This window comes from Penicillium diatomitis (genome assembly GCF_028827545.1).
Source record: "Penicillium diatomitis strain IBT 30728 chromosome Unknown utg000012l_segment0_segment0, whole genome shotgun sequence".
Classification (NCBI taxonomy): domain Eukaryota; kingdom Fungi; phylum Ascomycota; class Eurotiomycetes; order Eurotiales; family Aspergillaceae; genus Penicillium; species Penicillium diatomitis.
The window spans coordinates 695,496-720,185 of record NW_026623184.1 but is presented as its reverse complement, the minus strand read 5'-3'; the positions used below and the strand labels follow the sequence as shown (position 1 = coordinate 720,185).

The window sequence follows — 24,690 nt, the reverse complement described above, 5'->3', positions numbered from 1 at the left end:
CTATTAGACCAGTGTACCTTGCTCTTCTCGCTGCCATGTCCGGTCCAGGGGCAGCAGCATTACGTAACCCCTGAAGCTGGGCCAGATCGAGTACAGCTCTGCAGTAATACTGCGCTTATCTTCACAGCCGCGATGCCAAGATGATCATCCCTGTACCAGCCAGCGAGTTTTATGATCGCCATTGATGCTCGCGAGAATAGCAAGCCCCAGCGTCGTCCACGTCAGATTGCCGATGCTAAGAAGTGATTCGATCATAATTTTCAAAACTGTTGCCTGATGTGACATGTATCATTTTTGAGTGGAATCTTCATGTTTGGTTTATTCTGTGCTGAGAGTCCCCTAATTTGGTCCAAACTGGCCGGACTCTTTTCTTTTTGATTAGTGTGCGGGATATGTGTCTGCCTGGACGGGCGGTTATGGGGGGTATCATTCGTACGACCGGATTTGTAGAGTGATGGAGATTTGACCCGATATGTGCTTGTAGACTACACCGTACACAAGTACACGCTTACACAAAAGTCTGAAAGGATACGAAACACAAGACATCGTGCCATGTGAAGAAAATGCATTTTCTGATATTGCCCTGTGTCCAGTTTCAAGTGTCTCTAAGAGTGACGATTGTCCATGTTTCCAACTTAATCGTTACTGAAACATCAGGCCATGTGCGAATGAACGCGAGCATTGAAAATCACAAATCTTGCCAAGATTCATGTTCACCAGCATCAACCACTAATCGCTCGCATGCCCTTCATCCGGTCTCACATCATACGATACACAAGATCACTCGCCAGCTCAGGTGTCTGATCCAGCAAAGCCTTCATACTCATGGGCTTGGCCTGCTTCGCTCCAGGCGTATAGCGCCCTGTCACCACAGGTGTCGCCATCCCGCTCTCACTGACTGCATGCCACCGCGCCAACTCCTTGACCCGACAAGCAGCATAGTGCACGACAAGTCGTCGCAGTTCGTTCTCTCGCAATTGGGTGGCAGAAGTTGGACTTATTGGTTCGAGTCTCGTGGTCTTGGTATATGCGTAATGCAAGAGATCCAAGACTAAGCTCTGGGCATCGGAAGTATGGAACTTGTTAGCTCCGGCTGGCTCCAAATCACCGATAGTTTCATCGAGAGGTAGTTGGACCAAGTCTGCGTGTAGCTTGCGGAGACAGAGCTGAGCAAGAGCTGGAATGAGGTATCGCGTGGCAAAGACGTAGAGCTTGGCGTGGAAAGTGAGGTAGGGCGGAGTGCAAGCTTGCGATGTTGAAGAGGCAGCGGGCGGCGCATTTTCATCCTCGTATTGTATTGCCTTGAAATCACCCCAAAGATCCAGTCCGGCAGTGTGTCGGAATGGCTCAAAACGCTGCTTTGCAAAAGACATGTCTAGCATTGGTCTGTCCGAGGAGGTCTCCTGGTGTGCGGTCGATACCGACGTCGATTTCACTGATGGTGCCGGTGATGGACTTGAGCGAGAAAATCCCTTGTTTGTCGATTGCGATCTTACTGACTCGGGAGATCTAGGTTCATCGATAGCAGATGCTGATGGTGACTGTGCCCGGGGAGTTGAAACTTCAGGCTGAGCCTCAGCCAATGTGCCCTCTGCTCTCTGCCCCTCGAATTCCGGATCAGGTGTTTCGGGCAGAGCAGCTTCTTGCTCAGATTGCCCCACGGGTACAAGTTCTTCCAGAATTGTTGGCTCTGCGCTTTGAGAAGGAGGTGTTGATGGAGGTGTCAAGCTAGTCGGGCACTTATCCTCCAAAGGGTGCTTATGAGACTTTTTTTGGCATGTCTTCTTGCACTTCCTCATTTTCGCAGAGCTCTTCTTTGGCGTGTACACATATTCCGGCTCTTCAATGGGCTGCTCTTCGGGAAGAGCATCCTCAAGTGTTGCACGTTCACCCGAATCTGTTGTCACTTGCTCGATCTCATGGCTTGAAACCAAATGGACGGATGAATCCGTCGCGTTTTCAGGTTCAACTTCATCGTCGGGTCGATCATGGGCCACAAGCTGTTCATCGCTCACAGGATCGTGAGTTTCACTTGGTGCAGCAGCGTCTTCAACACGGTCCTCCACCACTTCATGAGAATTGCCCTCACTCGCTTCCTCCAACCCATTCTTCTCGGGTATAGGATCATCCTGAAGTCCATGCGTTTCACCGTTATCCTCAACCACATTCTCTGGTGGCGGAGACGGCACAAGTGGTAGAGCCGCGGATGAAAATGATTCAGTGCGATAGGTGCCTCGCCATGAGAGCACCGAGTTTCTTCGACTCTCTATCGATTCAGACTGAACATCATGCTGTTGTTTCGGGGCTTGTGCTGATACTTTCGTACTTGCGCTGACCGTGGATTCCGGCAACGCAGGCACCTTGTAGTCCCCGGTATACGCATATTCGCAAAATGCGACAAAGGTTTCCACCTCTTCGTCCTCGAGGACGGCGATTCGATGCTTCGATTCTCTAGTGTGACCATTGTTCATCAAGTTGTGTAAAGGCTTCGAAACATGTTGGGCGAGTCCAGACTGAATGGTTAACTTGGTGTGTTTCGGTCCGACAAGAAAGGTGAAAGAGGGAGAGTGGATGATGCTGTGAGGGGAAAGTAGGTTATTTGGATTAGCCGGCGGTCGTCACATTATTTCAGTAACCAGGTGATGCTTGAAGCTGGCTATCAAGGGTTATTGCTTCTTGCAAGCCTTCGAACACCCAGATGTAGTGGGGAATGCATACCTATTAAAGTCGCGAAACTCCATGAGTATCAGCCCCTGTGCGTTTGACTCGTCTGATGGTATGTGCCAGGATAGTATAAAACAACTGGAGACGCCTTTCTCTCTACACTGACTCCCAGCGTCCACCACGACAGAGACCACATTCATTTAATACTCGAAGCAGCCAACAGTCAGGCACCTCGTTTCGAGGCAAGGCGATCTGTCAATCCACTAATTCAACTCAGATAAGATAGCCCCGTACAATCTTGGACGTCAAGCCAAGATAAGCGAGGCATCTTGTTACCTTTTTGACATGCAACGTGGGCGGCGATGATGGGTGGACTAGATTGAACCATCCATAGAGCCTCTGGAATCTGCGCCAACGCCTCACCAACAGACCGACAGATTGACTCGAATTTCATCTCGCACCGAGTCAGGTACCAGATAGCTCGCCTGGGACGTGCTTGGTCGCATGACTTGATCGTGAATAACTGGGTAGTGTACAAACATGGAACTTCTGCATCCTCCATGTCCGCACTTTGATTTCGTTGTTTCCACTTTCCCAACTACTTCGAACGTCGCAACGCCTAGAGATGAGAGTTGCCATACTCCCACTCGACGATCTAGAAATTAAGCATAAGGCCTGTCATCCAGATGAACGGCAACTCTCATAACCGAGCGTATTTCATCCTTTGCTCATTCATTCTATCTGGTTTGGGCCGGCAATCAATGCGCCAAGCCTTGAAATTCTTGTCGTTCGTGCCCAATCGCCTGGTCTACGCCTCCGAAAGACAGGCTTCGAGTCAAGACCATGTGGCCAACCAGATGCCTCATCTGATCGTTTTTGTGTTCCATGGCACTTAAAAGGATGAATCAGGCAATACCGTCGTTGGTTGAAAGCAAAAAGCATCAAGATAAAGGGATTAACGCCGATCGCCCTGAAATGAGCATCGGATAGACCGACTTTACAAGTGAAGCGTTGCAGCTTCATTTTTCACGGGTCACGAAACAGCACCTGATCGGGGGCGACCGTCAGCCAGCTTTGAATAGAACGAATAAAAGTGCAGCTAGAAGAATTAGGAGCGGCTGATAGGTACTCATCGCGCTCAGAGGACGCTGGTGACTGGTCCATTGAGGTATACTGTACCCTCACGACTTAAGTTGGGTTCCCATGATCGAGATGAAATCAGCTGCTTGATGGATTAGCCCTCACATTTCGACCATCAAGGGAACACCAAAGAGACCTCGGCCATATCTCCAGGACAAGGGTCCCGATATACTCCAGCTGCAGGTTGAATCCTGACAATCATAGCAGCAGTATCTGGAGAAATAGTGTACTTTCGGCATCGATGGTACATTTTAGTGAGAGAAAAAAGTTCTCTCGTGACTCTAGCGGAATACACTGACATCCCAATATCTAATATGCGGTGATTATACAAGGCCCAAAATGCCATTTGAGCACCAGCCCACAACAGCCGGACACTCATCTACTCACCATGCATCAACCGAATCTCCGTGTTCCCAGGTTCCCATTCCCTCAACCCTTCCCCGACACTATACCAAAACCGCAACTTGACACACTCGGCTCTCGCACCTTCAACATCTCCCCGATCAAAAGCAGCCGCCAACGCCTTCACGCAACCGGCAATCCGCTCCTCATTCTCATCCTTCAACGCCTCAATCTGAACCTCTGCGTCCGCCGACGCCCCCACTTCCTCAATCGTCTCCTGCACCTCCATCACCTCCATCAAGGTCCCAGCGTCCAAGGCATGCTTCGCCGATCCATCTTCGGCCGTGACATCAATGCCGTGCCATTCGCGAAGCAAGTACTGCGCCCGCTGTAATGGATCAGAGAGAGTCCGGTAGGCTTCGTTGATGCGGGAAGAAAGCGCTTCGGCGCGTTGCTTGTCCGTGCCGGAGGGGTACTTGTCTGGATGTACGGCTCCTTGGAGTTGGAGGAATTCGCGGCGCAGATCAGCAACGGAGATTTCGAACGGTGAGTGCGGAGGGGGCCCAGCGGGGAGGGTCTGGGGGAAAATTGTGTAGTGGTTTGTGGTATCGGGGGCTCCGGCGAGAGTGGAGGGGTCTTCTGTTGATGCCTTTGTCGTCGTCGAAACTGTCCGTCGCGTGTGCGGGCCTGATGGTGTATAGACCGGCTTTGCGGTCAAGTTGCGGGCATGCTTTGCGACAGCCTCGGCGGTCCGAAGCTGGTTGAAGCTCAACGCATCGCGACCAGAGGAAAAGGTCAAGGATCGGCGTGTTACGAGTGCTGTATTACTCCGAGGTGTCGAAGTTCGAGACAGGCGTCGTGCCAGACTTGGAGCACGAAGTCCCATTGTGTATATATGACGGTGGTGAATGTTATTTGTGGCAAGAGTCCGGTCAAGTCCAGCGTCATCGGCTCTAATTCGAAACGGAGATCACTTGGGACAATTGCCGGGCAGAATTCGGGCGGCTCCGCACTTATCCGCACGTCCATCGCTGGGACAGCGGGCCTGTTGTAAAGAGCGCGGAGTACACTTGGGGGGTGTGTAGTGTGTAGTACACACTGCGTACTGTGTAGTGTGTACAATTACATTGTCGCTTTTTGATGTGGACATATGTACACATTCCATACACAATTCTTCCCAGTCCTCGCCTAGATAGACACCTACTGTTAATAGGTATAAGCGATATGTGTCGCTCGTTCAGTAATCCTAAGAGTGCTGTACTCAACTAAAGCAAAATTCCTGGGCTCTTCCACTTCCAGCGACCAGGCAAGGTATATGTCGTTTGCGGGGCGGATATACTCCCATTTCCGCACATCAGCCAGGGCTGCTCTTGACCATGGAATACGTCGGCTGTCTGGCTTGATACCTTGAACGAGACTGACGAACACATGGATGCTGGTCTCTACACAGCTGCCGAGATTAGGGCCAAAGTCTTTTATATCATACAACTGATAGATAAGTTCTCAGAGTGATCTACTTCCGGCCCATCACTCAATGCCCCAAAGTTTCACCGTCCGGTCATGACCACAGCTCGCAATCCATTGCGCATCACCGCTGATATCGGTAGAGAGAACGTTGCCCGAGTGCCCACTGAGAGACTTTACCAGAGACCAGTCGTCAGCACTGAACACATTGACATTCTTGTCAAAGCCACTGGACACAAAGAAAGTCCCGGACTTTTTGGGCTCGATCCCCGCGGGATTAGGAGTTGCCGGGGTACTATCCACGTCCATCTGTCCGCTAGAAGCCTCGGTTGTGGGCAAGAAGGAGGCGGATTCAAGACCCTTGTACCATCGAAGATCAGAGACAACGCTCTTGTGCGCTCCGATGCCTCCAATGTTCCGCACTTGGCGAAGATCCCAGCATTTCACCCATCCGTCACCCGAGCCGGAGAGCACTCGGTACCCGTCGACGCCCCAGTCCAGGCCAAAGATTTCACGGACGTGCCCTTCCATGATCATCACGGTGCGACCTGTGCGCAAATCCCAGATGCGACCGATACTATCCAAGCCACCACTGGCTAGCAATGATCCGTCGTTGTTAAAAGCAACCGTGTAGACTTCTCGCGAATGGCCTTCCTGTAGCAGGAGTTCTGTCGTCGTCTCCACGTCCCACAGTCGCCATGTTGTGTCGTAGGATGCAGACGCCACATAGCGGCCCGATGGATGGAACTCGGTGCGACACACTCGACCCGAGTGACCAGAGAGAGTGGCTAGAGGCTCATTCGAGTCCAGGGACCAAAAGTTGATATTCCCCTCACCACCGCCGGACACGAGATTCACGCTCGAAGAGGAGACGCCAGATTCAGGTAACGTTGATCCCGGGAACCATGCCAAGCCTCCGACTCGATCAGTGTGGCCTTTCAAGTTTGCCTTTTCCTCCAGATTTGGCACAGACAGCATCCTGATATCACCCGACCAGTTTCCAGCCGCGATTGTCTTGCCATCCGGTGCAAATCGACAGATACTGACTGGCCGATCACCCGCAATCTGTGAACCGTAAAGATCAAAGTTTCCGAGTTTCTCCTTGACGGCCTTCCGGTGCTTTATGTGCGTCCGCAGTGGGATGGTAGACTCTTCTTTCAATCGTGCGACTCTCGCCTTGGCGCGGGGAAGCGAAAAGCGAGCCATGGCCCTTCTAGCTTCTAGAAGCGCATCGGATCCCTCCGTGTAGAATTCCTCCTGTTGCTCGCCTTCCTCCTCATCTTCTGCTTCTTCCATTTCGACATCCCCGTCACCTCGTCGATCCGAGAGGTCGGTCAGCAGCTCACGCAACCGATCTCGTCGATCTGCAGGGCCTTCACCGAAGAGTGTAATGGGCTCGCCGAGCTCTCGTAGCCGTTGCCGCACCCGGGTATCGTCTGTCGGCACCACCATGGCGGCGGCGCGTCGCTTTCGTTCGAATTGTGCATGGATGGCGGATGCTCGCTCTGAGGGAATGCCCGCCGCTGATGCGGGCATCTCATAGTCCGTATCCAGAGCTATTGTCGCATATTTAGTATGGGGAAGAAGTGGGCCAGGAGGGAAACTGCTTACGGATGTTCGCCAGATCGATGCCCGTGTCCATCTCCTAGGCAGGCATTGCATATATTAGTGTCCATTGCACACGGAGAACTAGTATTTTTGCTGTGTATCCAATAATTGTTCCAACCGCTCCCCAATCGAGGCGCAAAGTTTTGGATGACAACGGGCGTAGTCGCGCTGTCAAGAGAAATTGCTTACCTCGGCCGCCTCCTCAACATACGCTTGTCGCGAAGGGTGCATCATCTTGGCAGATTCAGAGCTCAGATCTCTTCCAGTCGATTGTAGGTCAAGAGACACCCCTTTTTCTCTCCTTTCCCTTTTGTGCAATGCTTGGACTGCAAAGTGAGCTCGAAAGATGGACCTTGGTGGATGATGTTGCGGGCGGCAGAATTGATAACGAAAAGCCAAGAGCTTTCGGCGTCGCAAAGTTTCCAAACCGCACCTAAAACACCATGCATATGCGCCAGGTGAATGCTGCTAAATTCTGACGGAGTGGGGAGGGGGCAACAAAAAAAAATCTGGAACGTCGGCAGGCTCGAATTTAGGTTTCCGACGACAATTCGAATCCCTCCATTGCCTGGTGTTCTTCATTTGAGTATCATTACTGTACCACCAGACCTTTCTTCAGAACACTGGAAAAGACCACGCCGAATGACGCCAGGCGGTCAAAGAGCGATAAGCAATGCGTCTCTCATCCGCTTCGGCCAGCAGTGCTCCAAACTTTTCTATAAGACTCTTGACAAAACCCATCTTGGCCAGTCCCATCTGGTCCGGTTTTCGAATCTTTCTCATCTTACATCTTCTTCTCTGCGATGTGCTTGTAAGCGCATGTTCGTGGAAGGGCCGTGACCTTCTGTCCCCGGCCATGATCTCGCCAAGTGTGCCCTCCAGGGTCTGCAGTTCCACCTGCAACTTGCAACAACTATCAGGCTTGTTCCGCCAGGGCGTTTGCTTTTCAAGTCGCGATACCCTCTCATTCTCTGTTCTCGGACACTCACTGCCATGTTCTGCGTCAAAACCTCGCAAATCCGCTCTACATACCACCTCTTCCCGATCCTTCCACTCCTCTCCCGGCCGATTCTCCAATCCTTCATCTTCCTCAGCCCGGATCTCATATAAAGTTGCCGTCTCGTCCACCGGCAAAGGCCGCCGCTTCCACCCTCTCAAAAATGTCTACCATTTCGATCCCGCAAAATCAGACATGATCGGGGTCTCGAAAGACCCCAGTCCCAGCGTACGCAAGCGCAATCGCCCCGATAGCGGCGAAGATGCATTCTTTGTCAGCCGGATTGGTTCCAAAGTTTCAGGCCACCCAGACACCGACGGCGCTGTCGCCTTTGCTGTTGCTGACGGCGTAGGTGGCTGGACCGAATCCCGCGTCGACCCGGCGGACTTTTCACACGGTCTATGTGGCTACATGGCCCAGTCGGCGTTGACATGGGATTCACCTGCGGACAGGTTACGACCCAAACAGCTCCTGCAAGCAGGATATGACCAGGTTGTCAAAGATCCCACGATCAAGGCTGGAGGGAGCACTGCCTCGGTGGGAGTTGGCCTGACGGATGGACGAGTGGAGTTGGCGAATCTAGGTGATTCGGGGTCTGTGTTGCTTCGTCTTGCGGCCGTACACCATTATTCCGTCCCGCAGACGCATGGCTTCAACACCCCGTATCAGCTCAGTGTGATTCCTCCCAAGATGCGTGCTCAGGCGTCCGTCTTCGGAGGTTCCTTCTTAGAGGACACACCCCAGGACGCAGCCGTGACCAACGTCCAGATGCAGCACGGAGACGTTCTCATCCTAGCTACAGACGGAGTCTTTGACAATTTAAACAATCAGGACATCCTCAAGATCGTCACCACCCGGATGGTCATGACAGGGGCATGGACAGCCACCGAGGACTCGGGGGTGAAAATCTCCCGCGAAATCGCCAGTCTCACGGTCCCCGGTGGCCTCGCCTCCGCATTCCCTCCCCCCAAGTCCGCCGACAAAGAACACGAGACTCTCGAATCAGTCTATACATTACAGTCCCTTCTCGCGGCCTCCATCGCCGGAGAAGCCAAAGCGGCCAGTATGGATTTCCGTCGCGATGGACCCTTCGCCAAAGAAGCGCAGCGTTATTACCCGGGCGATTACTACCGCGGCGGCAAAGTCGATGACATCTGCGCTTTGGTCATGATTGCCGTTGATGAGAATCAAGTCGCGCACAAGTAAACGGGGTGTTGCTGCCTTCGTGCGATGTTGTATATATATATATCTTCCAAGGTTTCTTTCTTTTCTCCTTTGGTCCCTGTTATCTTCTCTCCTTTCGTTTTCTTACTTTGGTCTCCCCCCTTCCCTTTCATTCCTGGGGAAATTTCTCGGGCCGCAACAAGGGTCTCCTGCGGCCACATGAACATCTTGCATATAGAGGCGTTAGTCTTCTTCCAATCTTCATTCGTGAAAGGGGCGGTTTAAAACAAACTCCCATCCCTCTGCGATCGGCGGAGGAAACATACCATGCTCAGTATTCAGTATTTACCATCTCATGGATAATGACATTCGTCGCACATACAATTCATGCCAAAAACTCATGAACATACACCATCTCCCGTTCAAAAAAGTATATCATTCAAACAGACGCAAATTAAAACCGACCAGGAGATCGGACGCATTCCACCAACCTTGGTAGATAGCACCTTCCAAGTCCCCCTCGATATATACGGAAAAGGGTATCACATGCAATGGGACATTTATCCAACGCATGTGAAAACCTTGGAAGATTCTCTGCCCTGAAAGGTCTACATTCTGCTCAACTGGGTACGCGGTTTCAACGAAGGCTTTGCGCACGCACCCAGATGGAAGATTAGGTTTCGTCTCGTCTCTCCGACTCACTGGACGTGAGCCATTTCAAGGAGAACGATAGCCCTAGGTCGGGTTACGTTACGCTGTCGGGGAACGGCAGTCCATGCTTGTAGCTGGAATTGTTCACTTGCAGGACTCGAACCGAAGCCACGGTACATCGTAGAGGGATTTACTGACCAAGAGTGAAAATAATAAGACAAGCAAATAAACATATTTGGACTGGACATATCGTCCGCCAGAGGATTAACAGAGAGAAATTTAAAAGGTACAGGGAGGACAAAGACAGAGTCGGAAGAGAGATATCACCAAAAAATTTGAACATCAAAATTGGACTGTAGTTCCACAAACCAGGTTCGATCCGAATCGTGGGAAACATGAGCGATTGAAAAGAGCCACCGCGTCGGAGATGAGTGAGCTTGAGCATGAGCATGGTGTGATGGTTAGGAATCAGAGAGAAATTTGAGGAAGAGGTGTAGAAGCGAGGTTTGTAGTCTTGTTTTGTTTCCTTTCCACAGCAATGTGAGGCATACTTATTCCGTTGCCTCTTCGGTCTTCTCCTCGGTCTTTTCATCATCCTTCTGCTCCGATTCCTCTTCGGCCTTGTCCTCAGCCTTCTCCTCGGCTGCTTCTTCTGTCTCCTTGTCATCCTTGGCCTCACCCTTTTCGGCAGCTTCAGGCTCAGTCTTATCCGCATCGGCGTCGGGCATCGGGGTATCATCGGCTTCAGCCTTGCTCTCGCCCTCCTTCTCCTCCTCGGTCTCTGCCTTGGGGGTGTCGGCAGCTTCCTCCTTGGCAGCGCCATTGGTGGCAGGCTTGGCCTCCTTGTCCGATGGCGCGGGGGCATCGGCCTCTAGCACGCTCTTCCAGCTTGTCAGGATACCAAGAGCGCGTTGGCGGAATTGGAATTCCTCGTCACGAGGGATGGTGTCAAGCTTGACAATCATCTTCAGGACCTTGTTGATCTTAGTGGCGCGAATAATGGACACTTCCAGATCCGTGTGCTTCTCCAACTTGTCAAAGTAAGTAACCATGGTGGCCATCTCGTCCTCTTGGGGAGGCATTTCACGGGAAATAAAACCCTTCTGCAACTTGTGGCGGAGGAAGAGAACTAAACAATAACAATTAGCCAGCGGTCGCACTGAGTTTATGCGCCATAGAATGAGACGTGACAACGTAAAAACACACCTTCTTTCTCCTTCTTCTTTCGCAACTCCTCGGGATCGACCTGCTTCTCAGGCTCCTTGGCCTCGGGGGTAGAATCCTCCTCAACTGCAGCCTTGCTCTTCTTCGTGGCGGCCTTCTTCGCCTTGCTCGCAGGTGTCTTTTTCTCCTCGGCGGGGGCCTTGGGAGTGGTCAACTTGAGTTTTGTGCTGGTCTTGGGAGTCTTTGCAGGCTGTGTAGGTGGGGTTTATTGCGTTAGCTCGCCACGGTCGATTCTCCAAAACTTCGATCACCCGTTCGATGGGTGATGCTCACCTTCTCGGCCTCAGCGTCGACCTCGTTCTTGCGCTTCTTAGAGGCAGGCTTGGCCTTCTTCGAGTCATCAACATCCTCCATCTCAACGTCGGTCTCGGCTCCCTTGCTCTTGCGCTTGTTCTTGGTAGCCTTCTTGGCCGCTTCTTTTTCGGCCTTGGCAGCCTCCTTTGCGGCTTCCTTCTCGGCCTTGGCGGCGGCCTTAGCAGCCTCAGCGGCCTCCTCCTCCTCAATCTCCTGCTGGATGGCGGCCTCGTGGTCGGCGAGCATCTGCTTGAAGTAGTCCAAGTCGTGACCCTCCGCGGCAACCTTGTACGCCGCGATCAAACCCTTGGCCTTTCCCTTCTCGGGGACGTCTTTGCACTCTTCGGGCGTGATAGGGGTGAGCTGAGTGTTAGGAATCCAAGCGCTGCACGGAAAATCCAAACATGTCAGCCGTTCATGTCACCAATGTAGCCACCGACTTCTGCCGCCTAGAAGACTCAAAAAAAGGTTCCAAACTTACAACTCATTGCTCTGGAGGAACATCACTGGGAAAGTCCGCTCGTGAGCCCGCTTCCCATCATCTGCGTAGTCGGCGCGGTAAGTGCCATCAGGCTGCGCCGCGGTAACGGGACGGTTCTCGACCAAGATAGGGGGGAGCATCTCCTCATCGCAGATGATGGACGGCCAAGGCGCATAGCTACGCAGACGCGCAAGGTAGTACTCGCCAGGCTTCACATTCAACTGAGTGAGCTTAGGCATCGACTTGCGCTTGTTGAGCTTGGACTTTTCACCGACACCACTGGAGCGGCGACGATCCTTGGAGGATTTCTTGGAAGCGGCCGGGGCGCCATTGGCCTCTGGCGCAGCAGTCTCGGCGCCATCAGCCTGCTCCTCATCAGCAGCAGCGGGCGGAGCGGCAGATTCATCCTTGGTCTCATCGGCGTCGCCAGAGGTTTTGGATTCTTCGGTGCCGTTCTCGGCCTCCTTCTTCTCATCGTTTGCGCTCGTGGTGTCTGGAGAGGGCCGCGGCCGCGGCCGGTGAGGTTAGCTGGATTGCGGTCGCACAGAAGCGCATGCATTGACCATGACCGGAAAGCTTCACCATAACTTGGGAAGCTTGGGCACTTGACCAGTAATGCGGCGCATTGGACCAGACATCAAGACTTACCGGTGGGCTTCTCCTCGGTGGTGGTCACGTTCTCATTCTCCTGGTCGGTAGGCTTGTCGCTGGCCGCAGCCGCCTCGCGCTCGGACTGGTCAACGGCCTCAGCAGGGGCAGCGACAGGAGTCTCGTCGGCCATGATTGAAGAGACCAGTGTGTTCGCAGATGATGAAGTTCGAGAGTTGAATGATCAGGGATGGTGTCGTGGGATGTTGGTGGTGTGAATTGGGTGGCAGGGGAAGGTGGGTGAGAAAGATGTGGAGAGGGTAAAGAATCGCGCAGGTCGGCTCGCGGGAAGGACGCGTTGGGGTCCTGAGAAACGGGGGCTGCGGCGGACAGGCAATGACGCCACAACGTGGACAGGTAGCTTCACCACCGCTTCAGTCCCGGGGTCTCGGCGTGATAGAATAATAAGTGACGGTACCTCCGGAGATCGAAGAAGGTCGAGAGGTACAAAGAGAACAACACAATGGTCCTCTAAAGGAAGGAAACGGGTGTTCAGCCCAGTCAGCGCTCGCAACAGATCACGGTCTCACACTACCCAGCCGCTTTTGGCTTGAAGGTGTGGCACTGTGGCCCGAGGCAGCGATACGGCTCCACTAGGACGCTCCGAAGAGACAAAGGCAGGCAAGCGATTGAGTCTTAACGATACTACTCCTGTGCACTTTGAAAAGTGCGAGTATCCCATTCAAGCCGTTGAGTCACCCTCTGCTGACTGCCAGCTGTACCAAAGATCCTGAGGCTGGTGACGCGCGAGATATCTGATCCCCGAAGCACCCTTCAACATGTATTTGCCCACAGAATCAACAGCTTGCTCCCGTGAGAGTGAGAGATCCTTTGATCCAAGGCGTCGCAGCGAGTAGCGTTTCTTACTTCCTATTCACTCGTTATTAGCTGCATTCTGTAAATTCCTCGGGCCAGGACTTACCTACAGCTCGAAGCTGTGCACCTAGTGAGTATGTTACGTTAGTTAAGTTACTGGAATTGACGGGTATTGTACCTCGGCAAGGTACTAGACACTGGCAGACAAATAGTAAGCATTGAGGCGCTAGGCGTACCCTAATTATACTCAGTGATGGATGATGCGTAGAAGCTTGATGAAGTCAAGAACATATGATGAAAGAGACGATGAGATTATGTGATGCAGTAACCCTCGTACCTCGAAATGTCAAAGGCTCATGCACGTGAACAATAAGGCCATGCTTGCCCACAAGTACAGTCCCTTAACTAAGGTCCTGACAAGCTATGAGTTAAGTTACCTAGTTACCTACGATGCTTCTCCGCCCTCGTACCTGAACACTCATGGGTAAGGTCTCAACAGACTTTCCGTCATTCGAGACCCTTAGTAAATACTACTTCTCGTAGTATTACACGAATGGTGATACTAAATTTTCCTCCCATGAATTGGTACTCAGGCATGGATTAGAAATATGTGTTATTAAGAATATCAACCTGGCGAAGTATTGAAGGCGTCAATAGCACAAACAAGAAACATGCAGGTTACCACAGTGATGGGTCTCGCAGCTTCGTGACTATACGAAGTAGCGAACAGAGGAACCTGCACCGCAATAGCAGCAAGCAGAAAGTAAAGTATATGAAGTGACGTGTGCATCACCAATAAACAATAGGGGATTCGCCTGAGATTCCCTCGGGCTTTTCCTGGGGTATCAAACACGGATTTTTCAGAAACACCATGACAGAAAAGAACAAGAAATAGTCTCTGTTACTGTGGAAGCACAGCCTGACGGATCTGTCCATCATCCGAGTCCCAGTCATCAAAGGTCTTGGTGTATAGACCGGTGGATGCAGGCTCGGGCTTGTGGATGCGCACCAACCAGAGGAAGTAATCCTCAAAGGGTAGCAGATTCAGCAGAATTGAATTGAAGTTCCAGCCCAAAGCACAGACCAAAGCACCGGCAACAGCGTCCAATATAAAGTGGTTGGCGGTTGCCACGATGGCGACAAGGATGGTGAACGGATAGAGGAAACCAAGTGTGAGACAGAGAATTCGTCGCCACGAGGGAATACGGAGTCCGATGCCGCAACACAGCCGAGTACGAAGAGATCGCCGGTGATGCGATGGCAGAGGAATGGTCATGATAGTGACACCGATCATCAGGGAATACCCAAAGTGCAACGAGGGCATAGCGGCTGCAAGAAAGGAAATCGGTATGAGCACTTGCTGATACCTAAACTTGGGTTGAATCGTGAGCAATCACTTACCATATTGATTGCAGAAACGGTTTTGTGTCCAGACACTTCCGGCACCATTCTCTCCGTGAACGGTATCAACAAAGCCATAGCTGCGGCTGAGCTCACCTTCCGGACCTTGCAGATTTGGATCGCTGAGCAGCCGCGGGGGCATGCACGGCCACAAGGTGAATACCACGAACGCGAGAAGATTGCAGACAGCCATTGTACGTCTCCGTGCCTGGTAGAGTAACGGACCGGCTGGCGAGCCACTCACGGAGCCGCGCGGCTTGCCGGGTTGAGGTTCGTCGATGCGGTTGCGCGTGGTCGTGTAGTAGTACAGCCAGACGAGAAAAGCAATGGTTCCGGGGATATGGATAAAGGAGTAGATCCAGTTGATCCACATCATGGCAGTGGTATGGCGAAGGAAGAACCGCTGGATGTCCACTTCCCAAAAGATGCCCAGACTCTTTTCGACTTCAATTACACTCAAGGCATGTCGACGGGCGACATCGACGGTATCATCTTTGAGAGTCAGTGCGGTGAAGGCACGGCCCAGCTGGTATGTCTATGCAAAGCCAATGAGCTAGCGAGTCAGAAACAAGCTTCATGACTGACTTTAGACCTTTTGATTGGCAACTTACCCAGTAGACCAGCGCCCAGTACCAACATTCCACTAAAAAAGGAAGCTTTCGGAGCAAACGACTCAATAGACGATCCTGAAATCTCTCTGAATTGGGTGACCAAAATGACCAGGTATAGCCTAGCACACGCAATTGTCTTGTGTGCCACCAATTGTCACTTGTTGTTGTGGTCGAGTGCGGAGAGCAAGCGCGTGTCGACAAGAGTGCCTCTTTTGGCGAAGGACTGAGTCGACCCGACTCGAGCGAGTCAGACGAATCTGTCCGCCGATACTCCGCAGACTGGCGGCGCACATGGATGATGGAGGTGGAGGTCTTGGTGACCCGGTTGATCCAGGTGCCTCCGAAGAGAAGGACAATCACTGTCAAGGGCTCGAGAATTGCGCCTGCGCCCATGGTGAAAAGCCGAGGGAGCACGCTGTGGTATAACGGTGATACACAATCACGATTCCCACTCTTTGGTGATGGAGACTATTCCCAGGGCACAAATTTGAAGACAGTTAGTTTACTGGGAAGTCGGGGAAGAAAGAAGAGTCTCAGAAGTCCAGTCAACCCGAAAAACAGAAAAGGAACGAATCATTGATGAACCACATGCGTCACCATGCAAATATTGCTCTGTGCTGCTGTGCCAAGTCTTCGGAGCCAGGACCGAGGGACGAACAACGCCAGGATCAACACTGATGAGACAAGGTCAACGCGGGTGCCAGCAGCGAGCCAGACTGCCAGAAGCTTCGTTTACCGGGAGCGCGAGTTCGCGACTTCTCTGAGTGCCTGTTCATCCTTCCATACCCGGCAACCAGGCACGAGAACCCAGCCTGGGACACGGTTTCCGTGAATCACGATCTTTCCGTTTGCTCATAGTGGACCAGGCCCAGTCAATCAATGCAAGACCTCCATGGGCTGCGGGGAAAGAGCTATCGGTACGATCCACCGAAAGCATCTCTCTGGACGTTTGTCGTCGAGCGCCAAGCAGGTTTCGTAGTCGAGTGGGTATGCACTATGCAGAATAAGTTCTTTGCTCGTGCCGTCCACTGCATAGCGGAGTCGGAGTGAACCGAGAACCGATTCACAGCGCATCATGGGCGAAGTCGTACTGTTGAAGGTGCCAAATCGGGTTAGGGAAACGAGAGACCCCCTGGTCTCCAAGCTAACAGCTAGTGAGACAGGCACTGGAAGATGTGTTTTCAATGCGCTGTGCAGCACAGTCACTTAGGCAGATACTCTTGCGTGTTGCGTACCCAGACAGCTTTGGGTCCCATCTCTACTGCTAGATGGATGCAGAACAATGAATGTCTGCAGAATGTCTGCATCTCTCCCATCGAGAATTGTGGTTCGGTCAAGTGCGCAAGACCTGCCTCGGCGGCGCGCCAAGAGAAAGCGGAGTCGCCCCACCGGACGATTGGCGGAAGTCGGCGGACTTTCAAGAAAAACAAGTCGCGAAATCAAGAAGTACCCCAAATGTCGCGTGCTTGCGGTTCCTGATCGAAGACAGACTTGTCTCACAAAAAAACAAAATCTGGGAAGAAAATAGCACAATGCGCAACAGAAGAGTCCTCATACTCGAACTGACAGCGAATTGTACTCGGCGCCTTCCACTTCGCTGGAAGCACGCGCCGTCTTGCTTGCACTTTGCATTCTCCTCGGTTTGGTTCCCGCTCGTATCATTGGCGCTTTCAAGTACGTATACATTACGCCACTCTGCAGCCAAGATTCTACAGGGCTGAAGCGTGGCATGCGGTGAAAATCAAAGTTATCACCGCCACAGGGCATAAACACGGGACTGTGTACTTGTGTAGTAGTATGTACAACTGGACATTTATTTTCGATGTGTCATCATCTCCTGGTTGAATCATTTGAATAATTTCCGGACTGTGAACTCATGACGCGAAGCAATACGTCTGCGCAATAAATAATCCAGCGCATAACTTATACATAGGGGCGCAGCATATGTAACCATGTCCGCATAACCAGCATTTAATAAAATTGATATATGAAATTATCCATCCTCGTACCCCATCCTCTCGGATCTCGATATAGTTACGGCGGATATATTACTAGTCATCAACCAGGGGTCTTTCAATTCGACTCCAACAGGATGAGCAACCTTGAACGACCCGCTGAAAGTTGGGGGAGGACGGTTACCTCCCTTTGACAGCCCGCTCTAGGCCCGTCCCATCATCGCGACGATCAGATTGTGATCACTTCGCGTTCCTGGAAAGTTGTCGATGATCACTACTGTTTCATCAGTTGCTCACTTTTCAGACATGCTGGACCAATTCGGACTAATGCAGATCAAAGGCAATCAATCCGAATCACAGTGGGTCTTCCACTCACTGTTTACTTCATCAGTCCCAGACTCTTGTGAAGAACATGCTGATTGAGTTTAGAAGCCGCTGGCACGGCCAGGGAACATCCGAATTCCGGAAACACTTGGCAGCCCTAGAGCTCGGTCGGCTGGGGGGCTTCCGGGCCGCTGACTACTCATCACAGGTCCGCACTATCATCAATGCCCAGTACTCGCCCCAGTCGAAGAAACTGCTTTATCAATCACATGTATTTGTGCATTCCATTGAAGAAGATACTCGACATGTATGAACTATGGAGTATTGAAGTCAATAGACTGGACGGGCGCGGTTGTCTACCTTGGTCATTAAGCCAGACAGTCCCGCTGCACTACCGTTTACCGGATCGTGGCTGAACGCCTCAAAGTCAGGAAGACCGTCAGATTATATGGCCTTTTGCTGCTGGAAAAATGGTTCTTCACTCGTGAACTTCATGGTCCGTCTCATGAATCTATTGTTTGTCCCTCTGCAAAATTGGACTGCGGAAAGAGTTCTTCTGACTGACCATCTACTGCTGGAAAGCAAAAAGAGCAACAACAGCAACAAGCATAGCGTTAAAGCTAGGTCCTGTGCCCCGAGAGGTACCGGAGAGGACCGGCAGTGTCTCAGTGGCGGCACTACCCCTGCTGGTCGAACTAGTATCAGTAGTCGTCGTCGTAGTGTAGGCTGACTTGCGAGTGGCAGTCACGTTGAGATTGTAACCACTAACGCTATCCCAGGGATAGGGGGAAGTGTAGTTATAAGTTGCCTTCATGCCACTGTATGTCCTCTTCACCGTATCCAGCACGCCGTACCCAGCCGAACACTTGGCATCCACGTTGGGAACGGGCCAGGTCCACTTGGAACTGGGCGACGTCTTGAGGTTAGTCGCACCACCAAAGTACTGCTCCAGAATGCCGGTGGTCAACGGGCCAGGGTAGGTGTAGTTCAGGTACAAGTTGGTGAGGTCGACGTCGTAGTTGAGGTAGCCGGTTTTGTTGGCCACGATCTCGAAGATGTTGGCGCCGCAGTCCCAGCGACCAAGAGAGGGGAGGCCCCAGTTGGCGGACACGGACGCGATGGTCGAGTAGTGGGTGTAGAAGGTGTCGTCCGTGGTGCCCTTCAAGTGATCGGGGATGGCGCCGCCAAGCAGGATGCTGTGGACTCTGCTGCCCTGGTCAAATGTGGCGGACTTGTCGCTGATATCGTATATGTCTTCGTCAAAAGTCAACAGCACAAGAGTGTCCTTCATGAAGTAGTCGTTCTGGAGCAGAGCAGACATCCAGTGACGTTCCCACTTCGCACCGAAGGTGATGTTTGTATCGTGAGCATCATTTGTGACATTCGGCGTGATGAAGGCCCATTGAGGAAGCTTCTTGTTTGCGAGATCCGCCTCAAAACCAGTGAAATTCTTGATCTGGCGGGCACGAGTATCATCCACGACCACGGCATCATAGAGAACCAAGGGGTTGTGTCGGCGGACGTAGTCATCTTTGAGTGTCTCTTGGTTAGAGTAATTGAAACCCTGGAAACCGGCGTACGGCAACTGCTCCTGATACTCAGCCCATGAGATGCCCTTGGTATCCAGGAGATCTGGAACCGAGGAGATGTTGGCGGGTACCTGGAACCACTGGTCCCAGTCCATACCGAAGGTGTCGCCACCGGCAGCTGCACAGTAGTTGGGCTCGGATGGGTGAGTAACGCCATGATAATTGGTCCTAAGTTGGATCGGCATCGAGATTAGATATTGGTAGTGGTTTTGATTGAGTCGAGATAGAACCTACAGCAGGATACCTTGCGAGGAAAGCCATTGCATGTTGGGATCAGCAGCCGAGGCGCTGTATGCCTGTGAGATCCTGGTTAGTATAGACATTCTTTTTCCACCTAATTGGCTCATTCCCAACATACTGTATTCTCCAACCAGACTTGGTAGAAGCGATCGAACGCAAGAGCCCTCACGTTCGAGACAGGAGATTCGGGCAAAGCTGTGGCCGCCGCAGCCCTGATCTGACTGAGCGACGGCTCAGAGGTGGTCGCGACTTAAGCGCGGGCCACAGCCGCCATCAAGACCAATGATGCAGTGGTCTTCATATTGGCAAAAAGTCGAGTGTGGTCTTCGTCAAACCAGGTCTCTTGACTGTCCGCTAGAATAGCAGCTCAGCAGAGAGGGGGGCATCAGTCACGACTCTTATATACGCCGTACAATGGTATATGTGACTGCATCGCTTAAACTGAGGGTTGAAGATATGTCGTTCCCGTGTGCTGTAAGCGAAGGCCAGTCAAGGCTGTTGAGTATCGCATACAGCATAGTTTAGCCTTTCTCATTCCTACATTTTGCCGACATCCTTCACTGGCGAGTGGGTACTCCAACCTCATACTGCATCGAGTATGTCAATGATGATTGCACATTGCAGTTCATCGGCCGTGTTATACTCGTAGGGTTATACTGTTGACCAGTGACAGCAGACTTTGACGTTTGACCACGTGCACTGAGTTGCAGTCGGCAAATATGGGGTCTCGATAAGGATATTGATACTTTCGTGTACAAATTATTGCATGATATCTCGGCAGTCTGAGTGATTGACGATGAGGCACGGTTCAGGACCCGCGGCTTCAATTGGTTGCCGTCCAACCGAAGGTGTCGCCAAGCGAACATGCCCGTGCAACGGGAACGCTTAGTCTCACTCATTGCAAGGCACACTCTTGCACACGTTCGTGAAGCTGTGGTCTTGGAGAACATGATGGGTGTGCCGATGAAGGGCATTGAATGTCTACATGAGATGTTGTAAGAGAATATTTGCTTACACGTCGAGACCAAAAGGAGTGTAAAGGTGATGATTGCCGGAAACTATAGGTATTCCTAGCCGGCAACGGGTGACTCTCATTTAGTCGCAACGGTCAGACGAGTGTCGCCCAAAACGATCCTCGCATTACCTAGTTGGCTGCACTGGCTGAGCTCAATCATGCGTCGAACGAGTCGAAACAGAATGCTTCTGCACTTGGAGACGGCCGCCGAGGGAGTGTAGATTCAGACAGCATTCAGTTAGTCGCTGGCCGTTAAGCGATGGAACTGCAGCAAGGTCATTGGTAGTGATGCCAATCAAAGACAACAAGATGGCTTACTGCACCCAACAGAGCGAGGACGACTTGTAGATGATCGAGCACGGTGCCATTGAATTTTCATCGATCAGATAACACGAACCGTATGTGCTTTGAATAAGGTTTTCCTCCGGCTGTGTGGATCAAGACTGATAGCCGTTTGTTGTTATCATTGCACACGGCTCTGATCCACAGCTCCGCAAAGGGTAGTGATTCCATACGAGCGATATGATGTGAGCTATATGATGTGAAAGATTTCCTGGCACGGCGTTCATGACCGTTACGATCACATCACAGAGATCCAGTCAAGTCACCTGAATTCTGATGGATATCCTGCTGAGCCAAATCCGGTAACGACTCCAGGTCTAGCGTTCTTCTGGCGGTCCCTGCTGGCAATATCTTGATTCGCTATTCGAGTCACTTGGAGCTTGGACCAGACACCTATTCAGGATCAGTGATGCTGTGTGCGATTCCATGCATCCACTGGAGTGACACCCAAGCCTCGAAATTTGGACGACAGACTCCAGCTTGTTTCAGAGCGTGGAGTTGCGGTCATTCTATCCCCATTACAGACATGGTGAGCCACGTGAGCTCGATGTCGTGCGGCTCATTCCGTTCTCAAAGGGGATCTTTGTATTGAAGACTTTCCACCGTGGAGGCACGTGCGGCGGACTACACGAAAGTGGTACAATGCTGAAACGCTTGAGAAGATTAAACGCTGTTTGTTGGATAACTCACAATGCACATTTTTGTGAGTTGCCTTGGTTTGCAGAAGGCTTACTTTGACCTCACGACGACATGCGTTGAAGACCCTTGAAACCTTTCCTGCTGGACTTGACACACTATACCAACGGATTTTCGATCGATCATGTTCGAAAGTCAGAAGATGCTGAGCTTTGTACACTGCTCCTGAGGACCTTGTTGACAGTGTACCGGCCGGTCACACTGCTTGAGCTGGGCTCTTTACTCGAAGGACGCAGCGAAAACTACGATGACATCGGTTCTCTCCCAGAGATTATTGCAGCTGCGGGTCATTCCTCGTGTTGCGGGAGAACACCATCGTTTTTGTTCACCAGTCTGCCAAGGACTTTTTGCTTCAGGACACATCCGCTCAGATCCCTCCACGTGGATTGGTTGATGAACACTACCAGGTCTTCTCACAATCCCTTAAAGTCCTTCACACGACCCTACGACATGATATTTACGATATCAAATTTTCGGGAATTTCCGCCTTTGATATTATCACGCCGAGTCCAGATCCGCTCGCACCAGCTAAATACGCTTGCATCCTCTGGGCGGATCACCTCGATGCATGCATGAGCAGCGCAGAAGAAACGCACTGTTGGCTTGTCAGAGATTCTCTGGACGTTTTCTAGCAGGAGAAATACATTTACTGGATCGAAGCTCTCAGTATATTGCGGAATGTTTCCCACGGCATCAAAGCTATGAACAAGCTGGAGCAACTGTGTCAGGTAAGCTCTACCGAGTGCAAATGGTAGAATGTCGCTTTAAGAAAAGAATTCGCAGAAGAACGAAACGCTGAGAGGCGTATTGGAACGAGCTCGAGATGTACTCAGATTCATTCAGTACTTTGCGACCGGGATTGAGATTAGTCCTCTGCAGTTGTATTTGTCGCCTCTGATCTTCAGTCCAGCTAAAAGTCTTACCGGAACTACTTTCCTGACAGAAAGACCAGACTGGATTTCAAGTAGCCCTCCCGTCGAGGAACATTGGAGTCCGTGCCTTCATATTGTTGAAGGGCATCCGGGGGAAGTCTACTTGATTGCTTGGTCCCCCGATGGGGACAAACTTGCGTCGACGTCGGCGTCGACAGACAGGACAATTTGCATTTTTGATGCAGTTACTGGCCAGAACCTCGTCACTCTCAAGGAGCATACACACAGTGTCAGTTCACTTGCCTGGTGCCCGAACGGAAGTCGAATTGCGTTAGGACTGGAGAATGGTATGATCTGGATCTGGGAATCAAGCACCGGCGAAATCATTTGCGAACTCGGTGGAGGTAGCCGAGTTAAGATCATAGTGTGGTCGCCGAGTTAAGATCATAGCGTGGTCGCCGGATGGAAGTCGACTCGTCTTCGAAGGTGAAGAAAGAACAATCTGGGTCTGGAATCCATCAACCGATCAACTTTTAACTGCTCTCAGAGATGATGATGATTGAGAGTTTTTTTTTTTTTTTTTTTTTTTTTTTTTTGCTTGGTCGCCCAATGGAAGACGCTTTGCTTCAGGTTGTCGGAATGGTATTCGAATCTGTGATGTAGTCACCGGTCAGTGCCTCTCATATCTTCACGGGGTTGTTGATTTTAGTAATTTGATTTCTTGATCACCAGACGGAAGTCAAATTGCTTCACGATCGCAAGACGGGTTTTCCGGTCGAATATGGAATACATACACCGGTCACGGTATATCTGACCTTGCTGGGTATGAAGTCTTGTGGCGCTGGAATTCCTGGTCACCAGATGGTAGGCGACTCGCTTCGCTTTTGACCGATAGTCAAACGATTCGTGTCTGGGATGCAGCTTCCAGTCAAGTCATGACAAATTTACGGCGTCATCGCGAATTGATCCACTTGTTTGCCTGGTCACCAGACGATAATCAATTTGCTTGATTGTCGAGAGACGGCACAGTTCGTATCTGGAATCCAGTCACCGGTCAGAGCACGGCAGCCTTCCGAACGAGCGATAGCTATATGCTCAAATTCGATGACACTCATCCAACCCGTCTTCACACCAGCGTCGGAACATGGGACGTGCAGCCCAACGACTCTTCCACGCCTGCATATGACAAGTCTCTTCGACGTGTCAAGCCTCGTGCATATGGAATCAGCAATGACGAGTCCTTGATCACATACGATGGGTGCAATGTTACTTGGCTTCCCGTCGAATATCGCCATGTTAGCAATATCTGGCCCTACGATGACTATCGACAAGACAAATGTAGCAGATTCTTTGCACACGGCAACAGAGTAACTATCATCCATCCCACAAAGGGCTGCCTCGTCCTCAAGTTCTCGAATCGACCTCCCTTGCCCAGCTCTTGAAATATGTGTATCGTCTGACGAAATCAACTCTCTTGTCCCTCCCCGTACCAGAACTCCGTCATCCGTGTACTTTCCCACATCTTCGTCATCATCTGCCCAAAAACTAGGTACCTTCTTGAGATCTCTCAATCAGGTAAACCCAGTTGATCACACATCGTTCTCCGTGAGAACCCTCGGCACATATGATTCCAACACTCCACAGAGAAGAAAGTCGAAGTCATTCACCAGCTTAAGACTCATTGACTTGCTCTCCCCGTCCGTTCCCCTATTTTCGCCCCATTCATATTCTCGAGGCTTTTGTCCACGAATTTCCAAGATACCACCTCCAATCATGCTTGACATACTCCAGTATCCCCAAAAGCAAGCCCACCCGCAAAGCCCCCCTTCACGAAATCTACCACTTCGTCGATGGACAATTCCCCACAGATGCACCAGTCATGGCCCTCGAGAAAAAAATGAGAAAAAAATAAGACAAACACCCAACCCAGCATACCGCGGTCCTTCGAAAACCCTGCAGAGAATAAAAAAAATCTCACAACACACATCAGGTATACCGCAACACAGTCCCGCAACATTGTCCCCTCCCAACAATAACATAATTCCACACTAGAATCCCCTCCCCTTCCCCCCCCCCCCAATACCGAATATCAAAGAACCAGAAGATCGTCCAAAACGACCCGCACACAAGACCGCTCCTTCTAAACCGACAT

General features: G+C 51.4%; 9 protein-coding genes across 9 annotated transcripts; 3 read left to right on the top strand and 6 right to left on the bottom strand.

The window, feature by feature from the left end:
• Positions 1 to 758: 758 nt before the first annotated feature.
• N7539_008158 (uncharacterized protein) lies at positions 759 to 2,471 on the bottom strand (the record flags this gene model as incomplete). The annotated part of the gene is made up of 1 exon (XM_056937758.1): positions 759 to 2,471. One exon carries the CDS (start codon positions 2,469 to 2,471, stop codon positions 759 to 761), a length of 1,713 nt encoding a protein of 570 aa, XP_056786850.1.
• A 1,712-nt stretch (positions 2,472 to 4,183) lies between these two features.
• Positions 4,184 to 5,032, bottom strand: N7539_008157 (J-type chaperone JAC1; the record flags this gene model as incomplete). Its single annotated transcript, XM_056937757.1, has 1 exon — positions 4,184 to 5,032. One exon carries the CDS (start codon positions 5,030 to 5,032, stop codon positions 4,184 to 4,186), a length of 849 nt encoding a protein of 282 aa, XP_056786849.1.
• Positions 5,033 to 5,673: 641 nt separating this feature from the next.
• Positions 5,674 to 7,452, bottom strand: N7539_008156 (putative pre-mRNA splicing factor; the record flags this gene model as incomplete). The annotated part of the gene is made up of 3 exons (XM_056937756.1): positions 5,674 to 7,166; positions 7,222 to 7,255; positions 7,408 to 7,452. The coding sequence occupies 3 exons, from the start codon at positions 7,450 to 7,452 to the stop codon at positions 5,674 to 5,676; spliced, it is 1,572 nt and encodes a 523-aa protein (XP_056786848.1).
• A 622-nt stretch (positions 7,453 to 8,074) lies between these two features.
• On the top strand, positions 8,075 to 9,421 carry ppmA (type 2C protein phosphatase PTC7; the record flags this gene model as incomplete). Its single annotated transcript, XM_056937755.1, has 1 exon — positions 8,075 to 9,421. One exon carries the CDS (start codon positions 8,075 to 8,077, stop codon positions 9,419 to 9,421), a length of 1,347 nt encoding a protein of 448 aa, XP_056786847.1.
• Positions 9,422 to 10,581: 1,160 nt separating this feature from the next.
• N7539_008154 (uncharacterized protein) lies at positions 10,582 to 12,810 on the bottom strand (the record flags this gene model as incomplete). The annotated part of the gene is made up of 5 exons (XM_056937754.1): positions 10,582 to 11,159; positions 11,237 to 11,444; positions 11,528 to 11,933; positions 12,030 to 12,522; positions 12,678 to 12,810. 5 exons carry the CDS (start codon positions 12,808 to 12,810, stop codon positions 10,582 to 10,584), a joined length of 1,818 nt encoding a protein of 605 aa, XP_056786846.1.
• Positions 12,811 to 14,394: 1,584 nt separating this feature from the next.
• N7539_008153 (phosphatase PAP2 family protein) lies at positions 14,395 to 15,898 on the bottom strand (the record flags this gene model as incomplete). Its single annotated transcript, XM_056937753.1, has 3 exons — positions 14,395 to 14,822; positions 14,895 to 15,429; positions 15,506 to 15,898. 3 exons carry the CDS (start codon positions 15,896 to 15,898, stop codon positions 14,395 to 14,397), a joined length of 1,356 nt encoding a protein of 451 aa, XP_056786845.1.
• A 2,454-nt stretch (positions 15,899 to 18,352) lies between these two features.
• N7539_008152 (Acid phosphatase) lies at positions 18,353 to 19,914 on the bottom strand (the record flags this gene model as incomplete). The annotated part of the gene is made up of 4 exons (XM_056937752.1): positions 18,353 to 19,541; positions 19,608 to 19,669; positions 19,732 to 19,830; positions 19,879 to 19,914. The coding sequence occupies 4 exons, from the start codon at positions 19,912 to 19,914 to the stop codon at positions 18,353 to 18,355; spliced, it is 1,386 nt and encodes a 461-aa protein (XP_056786844.1).
• A 1,634-nt stretch (positions 19,915 to 21,548) lies between these two features.
• Positions 21,549 to 23,101, top strand: N7539_008151 (WD40 repeat domain-containing protein; the record flags this gene model as incomplete). The annotated part of the gene is given in 7 exon segments (XM_056937751.1): positions 21,549 to 21,673; positions 21,695 to 21,800; positions 21,851 to 21,952; positions 21,999 to 22,271; positions 22,299 to 22,394; positions 22,450 to 22,950; positions 22,964 to 23,101. Coding segments are annotated over 7 exon segments (1,341 nt in total), but the record flags the coding sequence as incomplete, so codon positions are not given.
• Positions 23,102 to 23,147: 46 nt separating this feature from the next.
• N7539_008150 (WD40 repeat domain-containing protein) lies at positions 23,148 to 23,980 on the top strand (the record flags this gene model as incomplete). The annotated part of the gene is made up of 3 exons (XM_056937750.1): positions 23,148 to 23,200; positions 23,278 to 23,511; positions 23,557 to 23,980. The coding sequence occupies 3 exons, from the start codon at positions 23,148 to 23,150 to the stop codon at positions 23,978 to 23,980; spliced, it is 711 nt and encodes a 236-aa protein (XP_056786842.1).
• Positions 23,981 to 24,690: the final 710 nt, after the last annotated feature.